The 18,664-nt window shown below is 39.3% G+C and overlaps 1 protein-coding gene across 5 annotated transcripts; it reads left to right on the top strand.

The window, feature by feature from the left end:
• Positions 1–446: 446 nt before the first annotated feature.
• Positions 447–13,847, top strand: LOC106876874 (cilia- and flagella-associated protein 90). 5 transcript variants are annotated; one of them, XM_014925613.3, is made up of 4 exons: positions 447–693; positions 3,309–3,431; positions 10,908–11,119; positions 13,577–13,847. In XM_014925613.3, the coding sequence occupies exons 1-4, from the start codon at positions 547–549 to the stop codon at positions 13,656–13,658; spliced, it is 564 nt and encodes a 187-aa protein (XP_014781099.1). In that variant the 5' UTR covers positions 447–546; the 3' UTR covers positions 13,659–13,847. The 5 variants fall into 5 exon arrangements, with proteins under 5 accessions (XP_014781099.1, XP_089204287.1, XP_089204303.1 ...); XM_052976731.2 differs by lacking the exon at positions 447–693 and adding an exon at positions 1,166–3,212; XM_089348161.1 differs by lacking the exon at positions 10,908–11,119 and having other exon boundaries at positions 452–693.
• The last annotated feature ends 4,817 nt before the right edge of the window (positions 13,848–18,664 follow it).

Below are 18,664 nucleotides of genomic sequence, written 5' to 3'. Positions count from 1 at the left end.
TTCTTTACGCCATCTACTGCGACATTTTTTGGCGCCAAATTTGCACGTTTTCTCAGCTAACAATGGTCTTTGAACTGTATGTTCAGATTGGAGAAAACTCTCGCTAATAGTTCGTGTATATTTGACGCCAAATTGCCAAAGGATAAACTAATCTTCCCATCCTGCTTAACAATTACAACACCGTTTCCAATATCCATTAATTGCCTGCAGAAGTTCTCCAGGTGCGCATCACCACCTAACTGCACTCTCATGTTTGTTGTGAGTTTCAACAGTAATAAACGAGTGAAGAACGAATATACAGTGCGTGTGTATATCGGGCAAAAAAAACAATGGCCGTCCCGAAATATAACAATAATTTTATTAAATTTCTTTGAAAATAAAAATGAATGAAAAAAAAACAAATATCACTTATATCGCTTGAAGATTAATAGCTACGCTTTTGTACATCCATAGTTTAAAGACTACGTAACGTGACGAAATAACAGCGATCAACAGGTTCGTTGTAAGAGTATCATAGGATCTTCGGGACACGTAAATATCTGAACTATGACCCAGACAATTTCTGTGAAAACAAGCACAGATGAATTTCTCTTGACAGGGAAACCGTGTGAGCTGTCCGGCTATTTTTTCTTGCCACCTTTAGCGAAGTTGCCCCCTCAAAGGACATTTTATAACAACGCTAATGTAATTCGTGTAAGTAATTCTCCGTCAATGGTTGTCAATGGTTGTTAATGGTTACAGCGGTGATGCGAACCACTCGAACGATTTTACAAGGCTTTTCATTTTCACCCAACAACAATCAATTGTTTTGTGAGCATCAGTAGTTTCCTGTTTACATATACATATACATGTGTGTGTGTGTGTGTGTGTGCGTGCGCGCGTGTGTGTGTGGTCAGTGGATCATATATCGAAAAAGAAGCACATCTACCTACACGAATGTATGTTTTGTATATGTGTGTGTGTGCATGCATGTATGTATGTGTGTATGTATGTATGTATGTAGCCTATATGTATATATATATATATATATATATATATATATATATATATATATATATACACATACACACACGTACGTACATTTCTGTGTACATTATTTGTTATGTATATATATATATTTGTTAATATTTTTCTCTCTTTCTCTCTCTCTCTGTTTGTTGTCTGTCTGTCTGTATTATAAACCTTGTCAATAAGTTCAACAAACAATATCGATGTCTTATACAAGGACGTTGTGTTAGGACAAAACAGCAGACTGAATGCTTCATTTCGTCCTTCGGGTTTACGAGTTCAAGTTCCGCTGGGCAGGGTCGGACCCAAGAGGGGGAGCCCCCTCCCCTCCAAGAACAGAAGTGCGCCCTTCTAAATAATGTCATTACGCCCTTTTCTTCTGGAATTGTATTCCCTTCTGACCTTGTGCCATCCCTTCGAAAAATTCCCGGGACCACACCTGCTGGGGTCGCCTTGAAGAATGTGAGTTTGTGATAGTCATGTTCTTTCCTAAAAGCGTTAGTGACCTACATAGAGCGATATGACATGTTGGAATTAATCCTGTGGTCGGATATTTTTGAAGTGCATGACTGAAAATCTGGTATTTATTTAAGTCTAAAGAGAATCCGTATGTTTGATTTCTCTTTGGATCTCTCTAGAATTGTGGGAAAACTTGAACTGGAGACTAAATGCTTATGAAACATTAGGCTATTGTTCGGCGATTTTGATTACACACTCCTCATCGTCGTATTGATGATAATCAGGCTGCATTGGTAATTAGTTTTCATTGATCTCTGTCTTCCTTTACAAGTTCACGATTGATGAAAGAGCGACAGATTCATGTTCCACAACATCGATGCCTGTCATTGCAGGACTTCCTTGCTTTCTCTTTCCCTGGGTGGGTCCCCATATTAGCGGTTGAGGAATTAATTCTACTTCTTTAGGAGTTTCCACTAAAATTTATTCAGTTTTGATTAATATATCAATATTAATATACCATCATGTAATTAACAACTATGGTGAGGTGTATACTAACTTGTAATTAACGATTATCAACGGTAGTAAAATATGCTGACTCGTAGATAACTGTTAGCAACAGTAGCGAAATCTACCAACCTGCAGTTAACCATTAGCAACAGTAGAGAAAGAACTATACCAGTCTTTAGGTAAGTCATTAAGGAATATACTGACCTGTAGTTATCCAATAGTAACAGCAGGGAAACATACCAGGTTGTAATTAACCATTAGCAGCAGTGGAAATGTATACCAGCCAGTAGTTAGTAACAGAAAGGAAATCTACCAGCTTGTGGTTAACCACTAGTAACAGTAGGGAAAATATACTGGCCTATAGTTAACCGTTTGTAACAGAAAGAAAGTAATATACCAGCTTGTAATTAATTAGCAACATTAGGGGAAATTGATCAACCTGTCGCTAATCATCAGTTGACTCAAGAATTACAGTGGGTCGGCAAACTGGGTGATGTAGTTAGGTTTGTAGTCCCTTTACATCACAACCAGTTTTTGTTTAAGTTTTCATGTCCAGTACGGGTTACATGAATATCGAGGCATTGTTTTATAGAGAGATGCAGTTCCTTTGCTAACCCTTACTTCTTTTTCAAGTAAGGGACCTCAAAGTTACAAAACCTGTGGACAAACGATTGACATGATCAAGTTGATGAGGAACAAGACAGGTTATGTGCTGGGGACGACAGACAATCAATGAACTTCAGGATCAACACATTGGATCTTCAGAAACTACTTATGGAACTATGAAATGATCTTGAGAAATTCAGACCAAAATGATGGAGAGAAGCACAAGACCAGAGGAAGTGGAAAGTCCTATGTCTAACAAAAGACACAAGATAATGTTTCAAACCAAGGCTGTCAAAACTGTGGTTCTCAACCATTCTTTAGCTATGGATCCTTTTGACACCTATATTATTTGGGTGGATCCTCATAGCCATTCAATGTTTAAAAAAAAATCCTCTTATATTTTTATAATTAGGCATTCTGCACATGTAAACATGTCTGGCCATGGAGCAATATCATTTTGCTTGAAAACTTGTGAGGATTGGTGACAGGAGAGGCATCAGGTTGTAGAAAATCCAATGCAACGAATTTCATCTCACTCATATAAGCATGGAAAAGGGGATGTAAAAACAATGATGATATTGATGACGATGATGATGAATTGCTGTAATCCTAGATGTGTTTCCTGCCATGTGGTAACCATGTTTCCTTATTAATCTCTATAATGTTGAAGAAAGAATTATTCCCCTTGTCAGACTGACTTTAGTAAATGTTTTTCCATTCCATTCTAGGATAAACTTTCAGTGTGTAGCTATGATTCCTATCATCTTTCAAGCAATGAATTTAATAACACTAAAGCCCACAGAGGTGACAGAAGATTTAGTAAGCTGGAGGGCTTACATATTGCAGAAGAAGTAAGTATCACTTGCTGTTTCATTGTCTGTCCTCTCCGTACTTGATGAAGGAAGGAGCCAAGAAACATACGCAGTGCTCTCTGAATGAGTGTTATTACAAAGGGAGGTAATTATCTCCTCACAATATGGAATTGGAAGTTTGAACTTGAAATCAAGCAATATAGAGAGAACACACACACACACATTCAAATTCTTTTGTTTTTACTATTATTTAGAGTGAAGTTCTTACAACTTCTAGTTAGTGGTTATCGTGTAGAGCACTATTTCATCCTTTTTAGAAATCTTCAGCATGTTTTAGCCTTAAATTTGTTAGATATATTAGAAAGAGGGACATAACAATGAAATTAAAGATGAAATTAATTATAGCCAAGAAAGTTTGATTATAATCACAACAATAATGAGGTGGGGAATAATAAATAATCACTTGATTGACTAATTCTGGTCAAGAAATTCAGGGGAGACAACCTCTGGATATAAATTAATCATCATTATTATCAACATAATCTAATGTCCATGCTGCATATTGCCATTGGTTCAACAGTTTGCCAAAATATAGTTAATTGGGATGTATACAGGTATATGATGAGCTTCTTTCAGTTTCCATCTACCAAATCCACTCACAAGGCTTTGGTTGGCCTGAAGCTACAGTTGAGGAGACTTACCCAGTGGGACTTATCCTGATTAGGGTGTTGCACTTACAATTGTAAAATTGTGGTTTCAATTCCTGGACCAGGTGGTGTGTTGTGTTCTTGAGCAAAACACTCCATCTCACGCTGCTCTGCAATCACTTTGACACCTGACTGACACATGGCATACCTGTGCACCTGTTCAGGTAATGTTGATTTGATGGAGAGAGTGAATTAATGTACAGCACGAACATTTGATCGCAATAAACAAATCATTTGTCATGCAGGTCATTTGACAAAAGCTGAATGCTCATATATCAGCTTTGATGGGAGAGTCCATCATATATCATCATCATCATCATCGTTTAACATCCGCTTTCTATGCTAGCCTGGGTTGGACGATTTGACTGAGGACTGGTGAAACCCGATGGCTACACCAGGCTCCAATCTGATTTGGCAGAGTTTCTACAGCTAGATGCCCTTCCTAACACCAACCACTCCGAGAGTGTAGTAGGCGCTTTTACGTGCCACCAGCACGAGGGCCAGTCAGGCGATACTGGCAATGGCCACGCTCAAATGGTGTTTTTTACGAAAGTCCTTACACATGCTGTGGGCACAAGTGCCAGAAAGGCGACGCTGGGCACAGGTGCCATCACGATTTTGCTTGCCCCAACAAGTCTTCGCAAGCTGAGTTTCGTATCCAATGAAGGAGATGACGTTGGCATGGGTGCCAGTCGTCGAATTTAGTTCGATTTCGATATCACTTGCCTCAACAGGTCTTCGCAAGCGGAGTTTAGTGTCCAAGGAAGGAAAGGTACGCATAAGTGGGCTGGCTACACCCCTGGCAGAGGTCTTGGATTTAGGTCTCACTTGGCTTGCCGGGTCTTCTCACGCACAGCACATTTCCAAAGGTCTCGGTCAGAAGTCATTGCCTCGGTGAGGCCCAATGTTCAAAGGTCTTGCCTCACCACCTCATCCCAGGTCTTTCTGGGCCTACCTCTTCCACAGGTTCCCTCCACTGCTAGGGTGTGGCACTTTTTCACACAGCTATCCTCATCCATTCTCGCTACATGACCATACCAGCGCAATCGTCTCTCTTGCACACCACAACTGATGCTTCTTAGGTTCAACTTTTCTCTCAAGATATTTACACTCTGTCTAGTATGCACACTGACATTACACATCCATTGGAGCATACTGGCTTCACTCCTTGCGAGCCTACGCATGTCTTCAGCAGTCACGGCCCATGTTTCACTGCCATGAAGCATGGCTGTTCGTACACATGCATCATACAGTCTGCCTTTTACTCTGAGTGAGAGGCCCTATATTTATATAATCCTTGTGCCTATAGTAGAAAGGGTTATTTATTACTAGTGTCGTTATTATTATTGAGTGTGTATTATTGTTGTCTATCCTTACATTCTGAGTTCAAATTCTACCAGGGTTGACTTTGCGTTTCATCCATTTGTGAGTCAATGAAATAAGTGCCAGTTGTGTACTGGGATCGATCTAATCGACTGGCCCCCTCCCCCAAAATTTCAGGCCTTGTGCCTAGAGTAGAGAAGAATAAAATAAGTACCAGTTGAGCATTCTGGTTGCTGTGACCAACTAGTCCTCTCCCCCAAAATTTCAGGTCTTGTGCCTATTGTAGAAATCAGGCCGGCAAGGCAGTTTTCCCTTGCCTGGTGGCTCGAAAGAGGTTGTTTGGTGGACAAGGCTGAAAGGCATGGGGACAGATACATTCCTCTTTGGTACAGCTCTCATTGACTTCTTCAAGTTTCACTTGAAAAGGAAATTGAGAGTGGAGAGGGAAGTGCTGTCCTCAAGTGAGTTTACTGAAAGGTGAGTGAAAGTTATGAAAATGGCAAGAGTGGATGGTACCTCTCTAAGTGTAGACCTGTGAGTCGGAGAGAAGGAATTGGAGAGGGCACTTGCTCCTAGGGTTTCAAGGAAATCTCAGACAGTGGGGTTCCTCGATTACCCCTAGAGGCATCCCTATATCAAGAGAGCCACATCTCTATCATCCTCCCCCACTTTTTTTTAACCTTTGTATGCTATGAATATGTCCCCTCTTTTCCAGTGTATACCATGTATACTTTTTTTTTTCATCATTTCATTATTATATGGAAACCCCAACACTTTATGTCTGTCTCTGTATTGTCCCCCTCAACTTTCGCCCTTGTGACAAATAAATGAAATCATTATTATTATTATTGTTATTATTATTGTTGTTATTATTATTATTATTGTTGTTGTTGTTGTTATTATTGTTGTTGTTGTTGTAAGCTGCTGTCATATACCTTCTGGTATTTCTCTATACGTAAAATAATTTTAACTGGTTATTTTTTCTTTATTTCTTCATTGCATTTTACTTTTATCTTTACCATCCTTGTTGTTTTTTTCTTTCCTCCTTCTTCCGTCCCCATCGTCTACGACTGACTGAATCTCTCTCCTCCTCCTCCTCCCCTCACCCATTACACACAGATCTAATAAAAGAGATAATCTATGTTAATCCACAATAAAATGGAGACAAAATTATTGATTTCCATTTTATGGTTCTACAAACCAAACATTTGAAGAACATAGAACTGGACATTCCTTCAATGAACAATCAGACTTCTATAGACTTACCATTTTACAGAATGGATGTCACTGACATTTTCTTATTGTGTCGAAGAACCAAACCAGAGAGATTTGCATTCAGTTGTTTTGTGTATCCTGACCAGAATTAGCAGTGGAATTTTGCAGTTAAGGTTATTGTGTGTACATAAGCTGTTACCTTGTTTTTCAGGGCATAGCCATACAGTTAAGAAATTTAGCCTTTGGAACCATGAGGTCTCCATGTGGTCCCAGGTTGTTTACCTCTGCTGTCTAGTACTTTGGGTAAATGTCTTATACAGTAGCCTTGAGTTGACCAATCATCCTCCTCCTCCTCCTCATCATCATCATATGTCCGCTTTCCATGCTAGCATGAGTTGGATGATTTGACTGAGGACTGGCGAACCAGATGGCTGCACCAGGCTCCAATCTGATCTGGCAGAGTTTCTACAGCTGGATGCTCTTCCTAATGCCAACCACTCTGAGAGTGTAGTGGGTGCTTTTATGTGCCACCAGCATGAGGGCCAGTCAGGCGGTACTGGCAACGGCCACGCTCAAATGGTGTGTTTTACATGCCACCTGCACAGGAGCCAGTCTGGCGGCATTAGCAACGACCTCGCTCGAATGTTTTTTCATGTGCCACCGGCACAAGTGCCTGTAAGGTGACGCTTGAATGGTGCATTTTATGTGCTTCTGGCATGGAAGCCAGTCAGCAGCTCTTGCAACGATCATGGTCGGATGGTGCTCTTAGCGCTCCACTGGCACGGGTGCCAGTCATCGAATTTGATTCGATTTCAATTTCACTTGGCTCAACAGGTCTTCACAAGCAGAGCTTAGTGTCCAATGAAAGAAAGGTATGCATAAGTGGGCTGGTTACACCCCTGGTATAGGCTATGGGTTATGATCTCACTTGGCTTGCCGAGTCTTCTCATGCACAGCATATTTCCAAAGGTCTCGGTCACAAGTCATTGCCTTGGTGAGACCTAATGTTCAAAGGTCATGCTTCACCACCTCATCCCAGGTCTTCCTGGACCTGCTTCTTCCACAGGTTCCCTCAACCGCTAGGGTGTGGAACTTTTTCACACAGCTATCCTCATCCATTCTTGCCACATGTCCATACCAGACGGTGCCCAACTGACTGTACTATACTGTGTAGTCAACAAAATCAAAAACAATGTGCATGTGCAAAATTAAAAACATGCAGCCTCTCGTATATATATATATATATATATATATACACACAATATATATTATATATATATATATATATATATATATATATATATATATATATATATATATATCTATATAATATGTATATATGTGTGTGTGTGTGTGTGTGTGTGTATGTATATACACACGCACACTCAGACAAATATAGATTCTTTTATCTTTTACTTGTTTCAGTCATTTGACTGTAGCCATGCTGGAGCACCACCTTGAAGGGTTTTAGTCAAACAAGTCGACTCCCAAGACTTAGTTTATTTTTAAGCCTAGTACTTATTTATTTCCTCTGTTTTGCTGAACTGCTAAGTTACAGGAACATAAACGCACCAATACTAGTTGTGAAGCAGGAAGAGTAGGGAACATTGTTCAGTTTTATTTCAAGATTTCTTGCCAATAGAGAAAGAGCTGGTTTCTAACCTAGTTCCAAAGCTCCTTCATTGGAATTTCAACATCAACAACAGGGTATTTTTGTTTGTATATATATGAGCAGATTTGTATGGTTTGCATTATGTATGTATTCTCATACATATAATTACATATCTAGACATGTCCATATATATTTAAATGATAAACTTCTGGAATGTTTGACAAATTTCTACAGTTCCAGTGATGGATTGGATCTGTAGTCTTCGAATAAGCTTTCTCCCTTCTGGTTTTGAGAAGGCTAATTTCTCAAGATTGGTATTTAGGTAGTGTTACATATCCCAGGGCCCAAATAATTACAGGTATAAACCTGAACTTGTAATCTGGATAGATTAACTGCAAATTTATCAATAGTTCAGCATTGGTGTTCTCTTTTTCACTGACCTTCAGCTTTATGTTAATATCTGCTGGGCAGCTAATTTCCACAACTGTGCACAGTTTCTCTTCTCTATCCCAAATCATTATATCAGGTCTATTGTGCTTACATTCTATTGAGGTCTTCACTGGAACATTCCACCACTACTCCTTTTTATTATCAGTGGCTATGGCTTCTACCATACTGTGGATTCTTATTTCCTTGTCCTTGGGGTTACCCTTCCAACAGATTTTATTATAGTGTCCTATATATGTATGTATGTATGTATGTACGCACGCATTATTAAACCTTCCTGAAACTCCCTAAACAAATATAATAATTTTCTTTTCATAGGCGCAGGAGTGGCTGTGTGGTAAGTAACTTGCTTACCAACCACATGGTTCTGGGTTCATTCCCACTGCGTGGCATCTTGGGCAAGTGTCTTCTACTATAGCCTCAGACAGATCAAAACCATGTGAGTGGATTTGGTAGACGGAAACTGAAAGAGCCCTGTCGCATATATATATATCGGTCTCTTTTGCCGAACCACTAGCTAAGTGGTGTGTGTTTGTGTGTCTGTTTGTCCCCCCAACATCACTTGACAACCGATGGTGGTGTGTTTATGTCCCCGTAACTTATCTAGTGGTTCGGCAAAAGAGACCGATAGAATAAGTCCTGGGGTCGATTTACTCGACTAAAGGTGGTGTCCCAGCATGGCCACAGTCAAATGACTGAAACAAGTAAAAGAGTAATTATTTACTGACAATTTAAACGGCATTCAACAAAACTAGACTAAGTTACCTCCCCTTTATATGTTTAATGAGACAGGTGAAGACGAACGATAATTTCAGGGCATATCTTCAGATTGGTGCCCCACGATTTTCTTTCTTCTTGATAGAATACATATCTGAAATTTCTGAAAAATGGATATTTTTTGCTGAATTTTCTTGAAATTTTTTCCGAGATACGCTTTCGAGAGTGTAGATTACGATTACGTTGATAAAGTTTATGAAAAAAAAAAAAAAAAAAAAAAAAAAATGGAGGCATTTGGACATTCCAATCCTCCTCAAATTTGTTTGCACCATTTTCCGTAACTTTTGCAAGTTTTTCTTTTCCAATTTCTATGCTTGAAACATCATTGTGCAATCCATATACTTGAAAAGTTATATCTGTAAAATGTACACACACTCACACATATATGTGTGTGTATATGTATATATATATATATACGTACATACATACATGTGTATATATGTTTGTATGTATGTCGAAATCAGCAAGAGAATTGAAAACCAGTGATTCACGAATGAAGTCCCTTGATATATTTGTTCTGTGCCATACTACATACACTCCCTTGCTGCTCACCATCACAAATACCATAAACCAGTGATTGATCCCTATAACTAATGATGTTGATTCAGCAATCATAATATAAAATAAATAATTTCTCAAAACTAATAAATTCTTGGCCATTATTAATTATCCAGTGTACATGACCAGAACACACACTCTCCATAATCAGGAAATCTATATTTGTAATCTCCACCTGTTTGTGATTAGTGTCTTCATCCTGTTTCCTATAAAATAAACAGCTTTATTTACATTTGACAGATATTTGTCCTCATCTTGTTTGTTGTTAACATGTTTCGGCTGATATACCCTCCAGCCTTCATCAGGTGTCTTGGGGAAATCTCAAACCTGGGTTCTCATTCCTAAGGTATTTTTCGATGTTATTATTATTATTATTCAGGTCACTGACTGGAATTGAACTCGGAATCTTGGGGTTAATAGCCTGTACACTTAACCCACGGGCATATGACATAGTGGTTAAGAGTGCAGGCTACTAACCCCAAGATTCCAAGTTTGATTCCAGGCAGTGACCTGAATAATAATAATAATAATAATAATAATAATAATAATAACATCGAAAAATACCTTAGGAATGAGAACCCAGGTTCGAAATTTCCCCAAGACACCTGATGAAGGCTGGAGGGTATATCAGCCGAAACGTTGTGTTAACAACAAACAAGATGAGGACAAATATCCATCAAATGTAAATAATGTACATAATTCCTCATCTTTTAAATATAGAGTTGAAATAAAGAGCTTGTCGCGAGTGTGTTTGTTGGCTGGTCTGTGGTGATGACTGGTCAAGTTGATGAATGAAAATGTATTTCTTGGGCTGCATGAGAAAGTAACCGACAACATCTGCAAACAATTAACAGAAGATTTTATTATTGTACACAGGTAACCTGTGTTGGTCTTTTACAAATAACAACACCAATAATTACATACTGGGTGAGACATACTGATTGGAGTTTATGGCAAGCAACATGTGGGTCGCTTGACATAACTGGAAACAATTGTGCCATATTCTTGGTGATGGAGATTCCTGTCATCTATCTTAACTGTCTTCATGGGTCGTCTGGCTGTGGCAAGAATGGAAACACAACTACCAGGTACCTGAACATTCTGCAATTTGTCAGAGCTGCTTGGCTGGAGTGGAGGCATGTGTTACTCAGCCACTTGGCAAGAGGTGAAATGTATAAATGAGTTGGCTGGTCTCAGTGCTCTGTAAAGAGTTTAGGTGCCAAATGGCACCTTTATATAGGGTACAAGAAGAAGATTCTAGAAGACTGAATTACATGAAGGCTTGACACTGATTGCTTAGTAGACTGATCATGTGAAACTACTGTGGTTTGGTTGTGGTATTTGACCACATATCCAGGGATCCGGTTTCGAATTCCTGTTACAAGCTGATGCATGTTGATCCACAGCAGAACAGACACCAAATATATTGACTTTCACTTGATATTTCTAATAGTTTTGAGTCCAAGATTATATATATATATATATATATATACATATATACCTACATACATATACACATACATATATATATACACATACATACATATACATTCATATATATATACACATACATATATACATATACATACATACATATATATATATATATACACACACACATACAGTACATTTAAACATAGCTATTTAAATATATATAAAGCTATTTAAGTGCATCCACACTTAACAGTTTGCATCTCCATCTTCCTCTTTAGAATATCAGTCTATTGGAAACAGTCCTGAGATGTGGAACCAGACAAATATACTCTGTCAGTCACTTACCATATTTTAAATGTCTTGCTTTTCTGGATATCAATGCTGAAGCTGACTTGTAAGATTATCCACTATTTTCCCAACAACTTTGGCCACCTGTTTCACTTCAATCTCTCTTCCAATTGCAGACATAATAATAATATAAATAAAACCATGCTGCACTCATCACTTTCAGAAACATTTTTTTTTTCATGTTTGGAATTGTCAAATCATGGAATAAATAACTCAAACCAGTTCTTAACACTTTCGTTACTGCATTTATTTTAAGATGCTCTGTGTTTCTTTCAATTAATTTTAAATATAACAAAGAATTTAGTAAAATAACTTTGTTATCATTAAGCTAGTGTTAGGAACATAAATTGTGACTAAGGTTTGGTGGAAGATTTTAATTGAGATCTTTTGAAAACATATGTACTACAGAGCCAGAGCCGGTTTTAGCTGGGTTTGTTAACGAAAGGGTTAATCTGTTCGGACATTGCATCTGTCAAAAATTCCATGTTTCCCTAAGTTCACCAACATTACTCCTGCCATGCCTGTCCATCCTTCCATCTTTTAAGACTCCTCTTTTAATATTCACTTTTCTGTATTTCTATATTTTTTTCTGTGTATTTTATGTATGCTTTTTAGTTTTTGTTGATGTCTTTCTTTACCTATGTCTGCTTTCTGTCCCCTCTTTTAACTTTTTTTGATGACTTGTAAACCACCTGAGCACTGGATACAATAAACTCATTATTATTATTATTATTATTTATTAAGGCATCTGGAGATATGCTGTGACTAAGAAGAACCAGCAAATAAAGTGAGTTCACAGCTGTAACCTACACCTGTGTCGCATAACCAACCCACTCAAAAGTACCTTGGATCATAGGGTGACATGCCATGCTTGAGGAGACCTATTGAGTCAAGTACATCAAAATCAAAATCAAATGGAAATTGTAGTTGTGGTCCCTTTGTTGGTGGCATGTAAAAAGCACCATCCAAACGTGGCCGATGCCAGCCCCGCCTTGACTAGCTCCTGTGCTGGTGGGACGTAAAAAACACCATCTGATTGTGGTCTATGCCAGCCCCCTCTGGTCCCTGTGCCGGTGGCACGTAAAAAAGTACCCACTACACTCTTGGAATGGTTGGCGTTAAGAAGGGCATCCAGCTGTAGAAGCACTGCCAGATCAGATTGGAGCCTGGTGCAGCCTCCTAGCATCCCAGACCCCAGTTGAATCATCCACCCCATGCCAGCATGGAAAACAGATGTTAAGTGATGATGATGATGATGATGATAGTGACCTGGCAGAATCATTAACACACTCGACAAAATGCTTAGCAGCATTTCATCCAGTCTTCATGTTCTGAGTTCAAATTCCGCCGAGGTTGACTTTGCCTTTCATCCTTTCGGGGTCGATAAAATAAATACCAGCTGAGTCCTGAGGTTGATATGATTGGCTGTCCCCCTCCCCACAAAATCCAGGCCTTGTGCCTATAGTAGAAAGGATTGTTATTACTATTATTAAGCTGGTGGTGAAGGGCAGCAACATTTTGTCCACCTTTATGTTCTGAGTTCAAGTTCCACTGGGGTCGGCATTACCTTTCATCCTTTCAGGGTCAGTAAAATAAGTCCCAGTTAAATACTTGAGGGTCAATGTAATCAACTAGCCCCCTCCCCTCAAATCTCAGGCCTTGTGCCTATAGTAGAAAGGATTATTATTATTATTATTATTAATCTTCTTGTGAACCCTCCATTTCTGATCCTTCTTGAGCCCTTTTCGTTCTTTTCTTTTCAGGAAGTTTCAAAACAAATACCATCCCGCTCTTCATCAATCTACGGTCATCGTATCGTCAATAATGGTCTTCTGGAAACAGTAGAAAGAAGCCATGCTAGGACAAACGTTGTCAGGAGTGAATTTTACCGGCATAATAATATAAATATACAGCAAAAATTTTGACCATTCCAAAGTATGGCCGAAACTGAAGAAGGAGACGTTACCAGATGTGATCTTCATTCTATTTTGTGAAAATATTTCGTTTAGTTTAAATAAAAGATTATTGAATGCATTTTAATATACATCACAATCCAAATATAAGTATGTGGGCATTACAGCAAAACACTTATATATATCTGTCCCCTCTCTACCTTTAATCTCTCAACTGGCACAAAACCACATGCACTCAATACTGTTCCACCCTCTCCCAGTTGAGGGGTTTTTGTCTGGCATGATACTTGGTGACCCTATTAGTGCTGGTGCCACATAAAAAGCACTGATGATGGTGCAATGTAAAAAGCACCCTGTACACTCTGTAAAATGGTTGGTGTTAGGGAGGGCATCCATGCCAAAACAGACCCCTTATGTACATTTACATCTCCCTCCCTCCCACTCGTCATCCCTTATTCCCCGAGCTACTTCTATCTCTCTGAATCCCCCCCCCCCATGCTGATATTTCTCATCAAACCACACCTCAATTCTTGTTCATCTCTCATTACATTCACCTCTTCCCTCAATATCCAATCAACTTTCACCCCCACCCCTCCAAATGTCTCCCTTCTCCTCATCCACCAGTCACATCATCCTTTGCTCCTTGAGGGTTTGCTCTTGCACCCCATCACTACCATTTTATCTTCTTCCCACCCTTATACAATGTGAGGAGAGCCATGTATCTTCCCTGTAGCAATACACCTCAGCCCATCCCTAGCATAAAGCCACCTCTCTCCCACCTTTATTGAGGGCGGTTCCCCCCCCCTCTTTTCTTGTTCTTTCCTATCTTACAAATTCTTTGGAAACCTCACTCATGCAAGTATCACAAAAAAAAAAAAAAAAAAAGAAAGCACTCTGTAAAATTAGGAAGAATATTCAGCCGTAGAGACCATGCCAAAGCTGATATTGGAGCCTGACACACTACATCCTGTCAAAGCATCCAACCCATGCCAGCATGAGAAACGGATGTTACATGATGTTTTTCCAGTTACTCCCACCAGCCTTATATCTCTTCTATAACAAGACACTTTGGCTTGTCCATCACACTTTAGCCTGTCAATACCTTGCATAGAACCATCACTCCACCCCAACTCAAATACTCACCCATTTTAGTTAAAGGAGCTTCTTCTTCTTGTTCTTTTCTTGTAAGTTATTTGGTGACCTCACTTGTACAAATATCATGAAAAAAGCGGTGAGCTGGCAGAAACGTTAGCAAACTGGGCGAAATGCTTAGCGGTATTTAGTCTGTCTTTATGTTCTGAGTTCAAATTCTGCCGAGGTCGACTTTGCCTTTCATCTTTTCAGGGTCGATAAATTAAGTACCAGTTATGCACTGGGGTCGATATAATTGACTTAACCCCTTTGTTTGTCCCCTCTATGTTTAGCCCCCTGTTGGCAGTAAAGAAATAAATATGAAAAAAGCTAGGAATGGTTTCTAGCTGTAGAAACCAAGCCAAAGCTGACATTGGAGTTTGACGCAGCCCTGGGGCTCATTGGATTCTATCAAACCGTCCAACCCATGCCAACATGGAAAAATGGACAATATACACACATACACACGTGCATGTGTGAATATAATATATGCTTATATGTGTCTTTGCGAGTTCATATTTCCCTTCATCCTTACGGGTGTTCATTGACTGTAAACAACAGTTGTTCATTAGGGTCTCTAAGAACATCTGGGTGTCTTGAGGTGTTATCTTTGTACGCAAAGGGCTCATCCAGCTGCTGCCCCTTACTTCTGGACCATTGTATAACCATGCCCCAGCTGTTGTGGCTGTTTGGTAGACCTAGGGGATTATTCAACCTCTTAGTTGGAAAGAGGTGAGGGTGGGATGACAGGAATTGCTCCAGCATGAGCAAGCATGGAAATAGCAGATGCCACGACGATGAGGATGATGCTAATGCCATACATGTGCTTGGTTGGTGTGTGTTGTGTAGATTTCAAGGACTAAAAAAAATGTTACCTTAATTTGTAACAGGTGAGGGTTGATGACTGAAAGAGCATACAGCCGCAGAAAATCGACCTTAGTGAACTGCAAGGAAAAATGGATGTTAAATGATGATGAATACATATACACATATATATATATATATATACGAGGGTGAGTCAAAAAGTAATGCCATTTTGTTTAGGACTTTGTTTATAATTACCAACAGAGGAACATGTATCATACATTAAAATGAAGCTGGTCCTCTGTGGATCACATCCCTACTTCTCAACATAGTCACCGTTTCTCTCAGTAGCAATGTTCCACCTTTGAATGAGAGCATGTATCTCTGCCCCGTAAAATTCTGTTGACTGTTCTTTGAGCCACTTCTTCACTACAGTTTTCACTTCCTTGTCAGTGGACTATCATCTCTTCGGCCCCATGAAAGAGGGTTTGAGAGGCAAACATTATTCCAGTGATGAGGAAGTGAAAACTAGTGAAGAAGTGGCTCAAAGAACAGTCAACAGAATTTTACGGGGCAGGGATACATGCTCTCATTGGAAGGTGGAACATTGCTATTGAGAGAAACGGTGACTCTATTGAGAAGTAGGGATGTGATCCACAGAGGACCAGCTTCATTTTAATGTATGATACATGTTCCTGTGTTGGTAATTATAAACAAGATGGCATTACTTTTTGACTCACCCTCGTATATGTGTGTGCAATAGGTGCAGGTGAATGAGGTAGTTCAGAAATTTACTTCTCAGCCACAACCCTTTGTGGATCAAATATGGATTCCAGTTTCCACTTTAGTTTTGTTGATTTGTCAAAGTCATTCTTACATCAATCCATGGAATTCTGAAGCTAAACCAATTATCGCAGTAATTCCTAATGACCGTTTCTCAAGATGTACATCCAAATCCGGAACACAATTAACAGTAACTTTTGTTACTATATTTCTCTAGGTGCAGGCCATGGCCGGTTGTAAGAAGTTTGCTTTCCAACCACATGGTTCTGGGTTCAGTCCCACTGCATGGCACTTTTGGGCGTCTTCAACTTATAGCCTTGAACCGACCAAAGCCTTGTGAGTAAATTTGGTAGACAGAAACTGAAAGAAGCCTGTCATGCATACATATGTCTTTGCCCCCCCCCCCTCCCTGCTTGACAACTGGTGTTGGTATGTTTACATCCCCATAATTTATCAGTTCAAAAGAGACTGATAGAATAAGTACCAGGCATAAAAGTGATCCATTCAACTAAAATTCTTCAAGGCGGTGCCCCAGCATGGCTGCAGTCTAATGACTGAAACCAGTAACAGGTAAAAGATAAATACACTGTGTTCTGTTTCAATTAACTTTGAAAATAAGGAAGAAATTATTAGCAAAAGAACAGACATTATTAAGTTGGTGTTTAAACTAAGCAATCTCATTTGCTTTTGGACTCATTCTGGAATAAGGAGAATATTTTATGAGATGATCTCGTCGTCTCGGAAACACACTAAGATCATCGGAAGTTGATTTGTGTAGGGACTGAAGACAAAAATGTTCTCTTTGGTCAGCTCAGTGGCTCCCCAAAATATCTGTACTAAAAATCAAAGCAGCTAGAATCATGTCAAGTGTCTCTTGATATCTTTGCTGATTTGGACGAAGGCATTTCAGAGGAATAAACAACAGATTCTTCATTGCCAGAATCGCAGTAGTTGTCACCCATAGATTATCAGCATTCTTCTCCAGTATCAACACCAGGTAGCACAAATCTGAGTTCATTGTGGGACCTTTGCTTAAGTTTGTGTAAAAAGATGTATCCTTAGTCATCAGACTTTGAAATCATTTTGGTTTATTTGGTGAGAGATGTTCTACCAGTGTAGCCATACAACTGGACAAAGTAATTTGTGAAGGACTTGCGCAGAATAAGTTCGTGCAATAGAGGCCATCTTATTAAACAATTCACTGCACTAAACATGAACAACTTCAGAGATTTTGATATCATTTTTAATGCTCGCTTTTCCATGGATCAAACAATTCTTAGAGGCAGAACTTCTACAGTTGGATGTTATTCTTGTTGCCAACCCTCACAGGTTTCTAAGAAAAGTAATATTTCCAAACATATTTGCATGGTGCACTTGTTTACAACTATACCCCTCTATTATAAGCACAAGGCATGAAATTTCGAGGGAGGAGGGAAACCAGTCGATCAGATTGATCCCTAGTATGTAACTGGTACTTAATTTATTGATCCCGAAAAGATGAAAAGCAAAGTCGACCTCGGCAGAATTTGAACTCAGAACTATATAGCAGCAGACGAAATACTGCTAAGCATTTCGCCTGGCGTGCTAACGATTCTGCCGGCTTGACGTCTTGTTTACAATTATTATGCAATGACAAGACAAGGTGACAGTAACATGCATGTATATATAAGCTCCCAGCACACTCTGTAATGTGGTTGGCATTAGGAAGGTCACCCAGAAACCATGCCAAAACAGGCAATTGGATCCTGTCAAACTGTCCAATCCATGCCAGCATAGAAAGTTGCTGATGATGATGATATATGAAGGGCTTTTTTCAATTTCAATTTACCAAAATCACTCTCATGATATTAAAAATTAAGGTCCACGACCATCAGTTTCTCAGGTACAGGCATAACTGTATGGTTGAGAAGTTTGCTTCTGAACCACATGGTCTCCAGTTCAATCCCACTGTGCAGCACCTTGGACAAATGTCTTCTACTGTAAGCCCTGTGAGTGGATTTGGGAGATGAAAACTGGAAGAAGCCTGTCAGCTAAATATATAAAGAGATACGTATAAAACATGAAAGAATATATATCTACAGTAATTAAGAGCATAATAATCCTTTCTACTTTAGACACAAGGCCTGAAATTTGGGGGGGAGGAGCAAGTTGATTTTATCAACCCCAGTGCATAACTGGTACTTATTTCATTGACCCCGAAAGGATGAAAAGCAAAGTTGA

Source organism: Octopus bimaculoides, chromosome 1, assembly GCF_046866305.1.
Source record: "Octopus bimaculoides isolate indiv1 chromosome 1, ASM4686630v1, whole genome shotgun sequence".
NCBI lineage: Eukaryota > Metazoa > Mollusca > Cephalopoda > Octopoda > Octopodidae > Octopus > Octopus bimaculoides.
The sequence above is the reverse complement of the archived record's forward strand: the minus strand, read 5'-3'. Positions and strand labels throughout refer to the sequence as shown.

What these genes read in the sequence shown, in the direction of transcription:
- LOC106876874 (XM_014925613.3), top strand. Translation starts at nt 547, where the DNA reads ATGACCCAGACAATTTCTGTGAAAACAAGCACAGATGAATTTCTCTTG. An exon ending in ACAACGCTAATGTAATTCGT is followed by an intron (nt 694 to 3,308) that starts GTAAGTAATTCT and finishes ATTCCATTCTAG; the next exon opens with GATAAACTTTCAGTGTGTAG. An exon ending in GCTTACATATTGCAGAAGAA is followed by an intron (nt 3,432 to 10,907) that starts GTAAGTATCACT and finishes TATTGTACACAG; the next exon opens with GTAACCTGTGTTGGTCTTTT.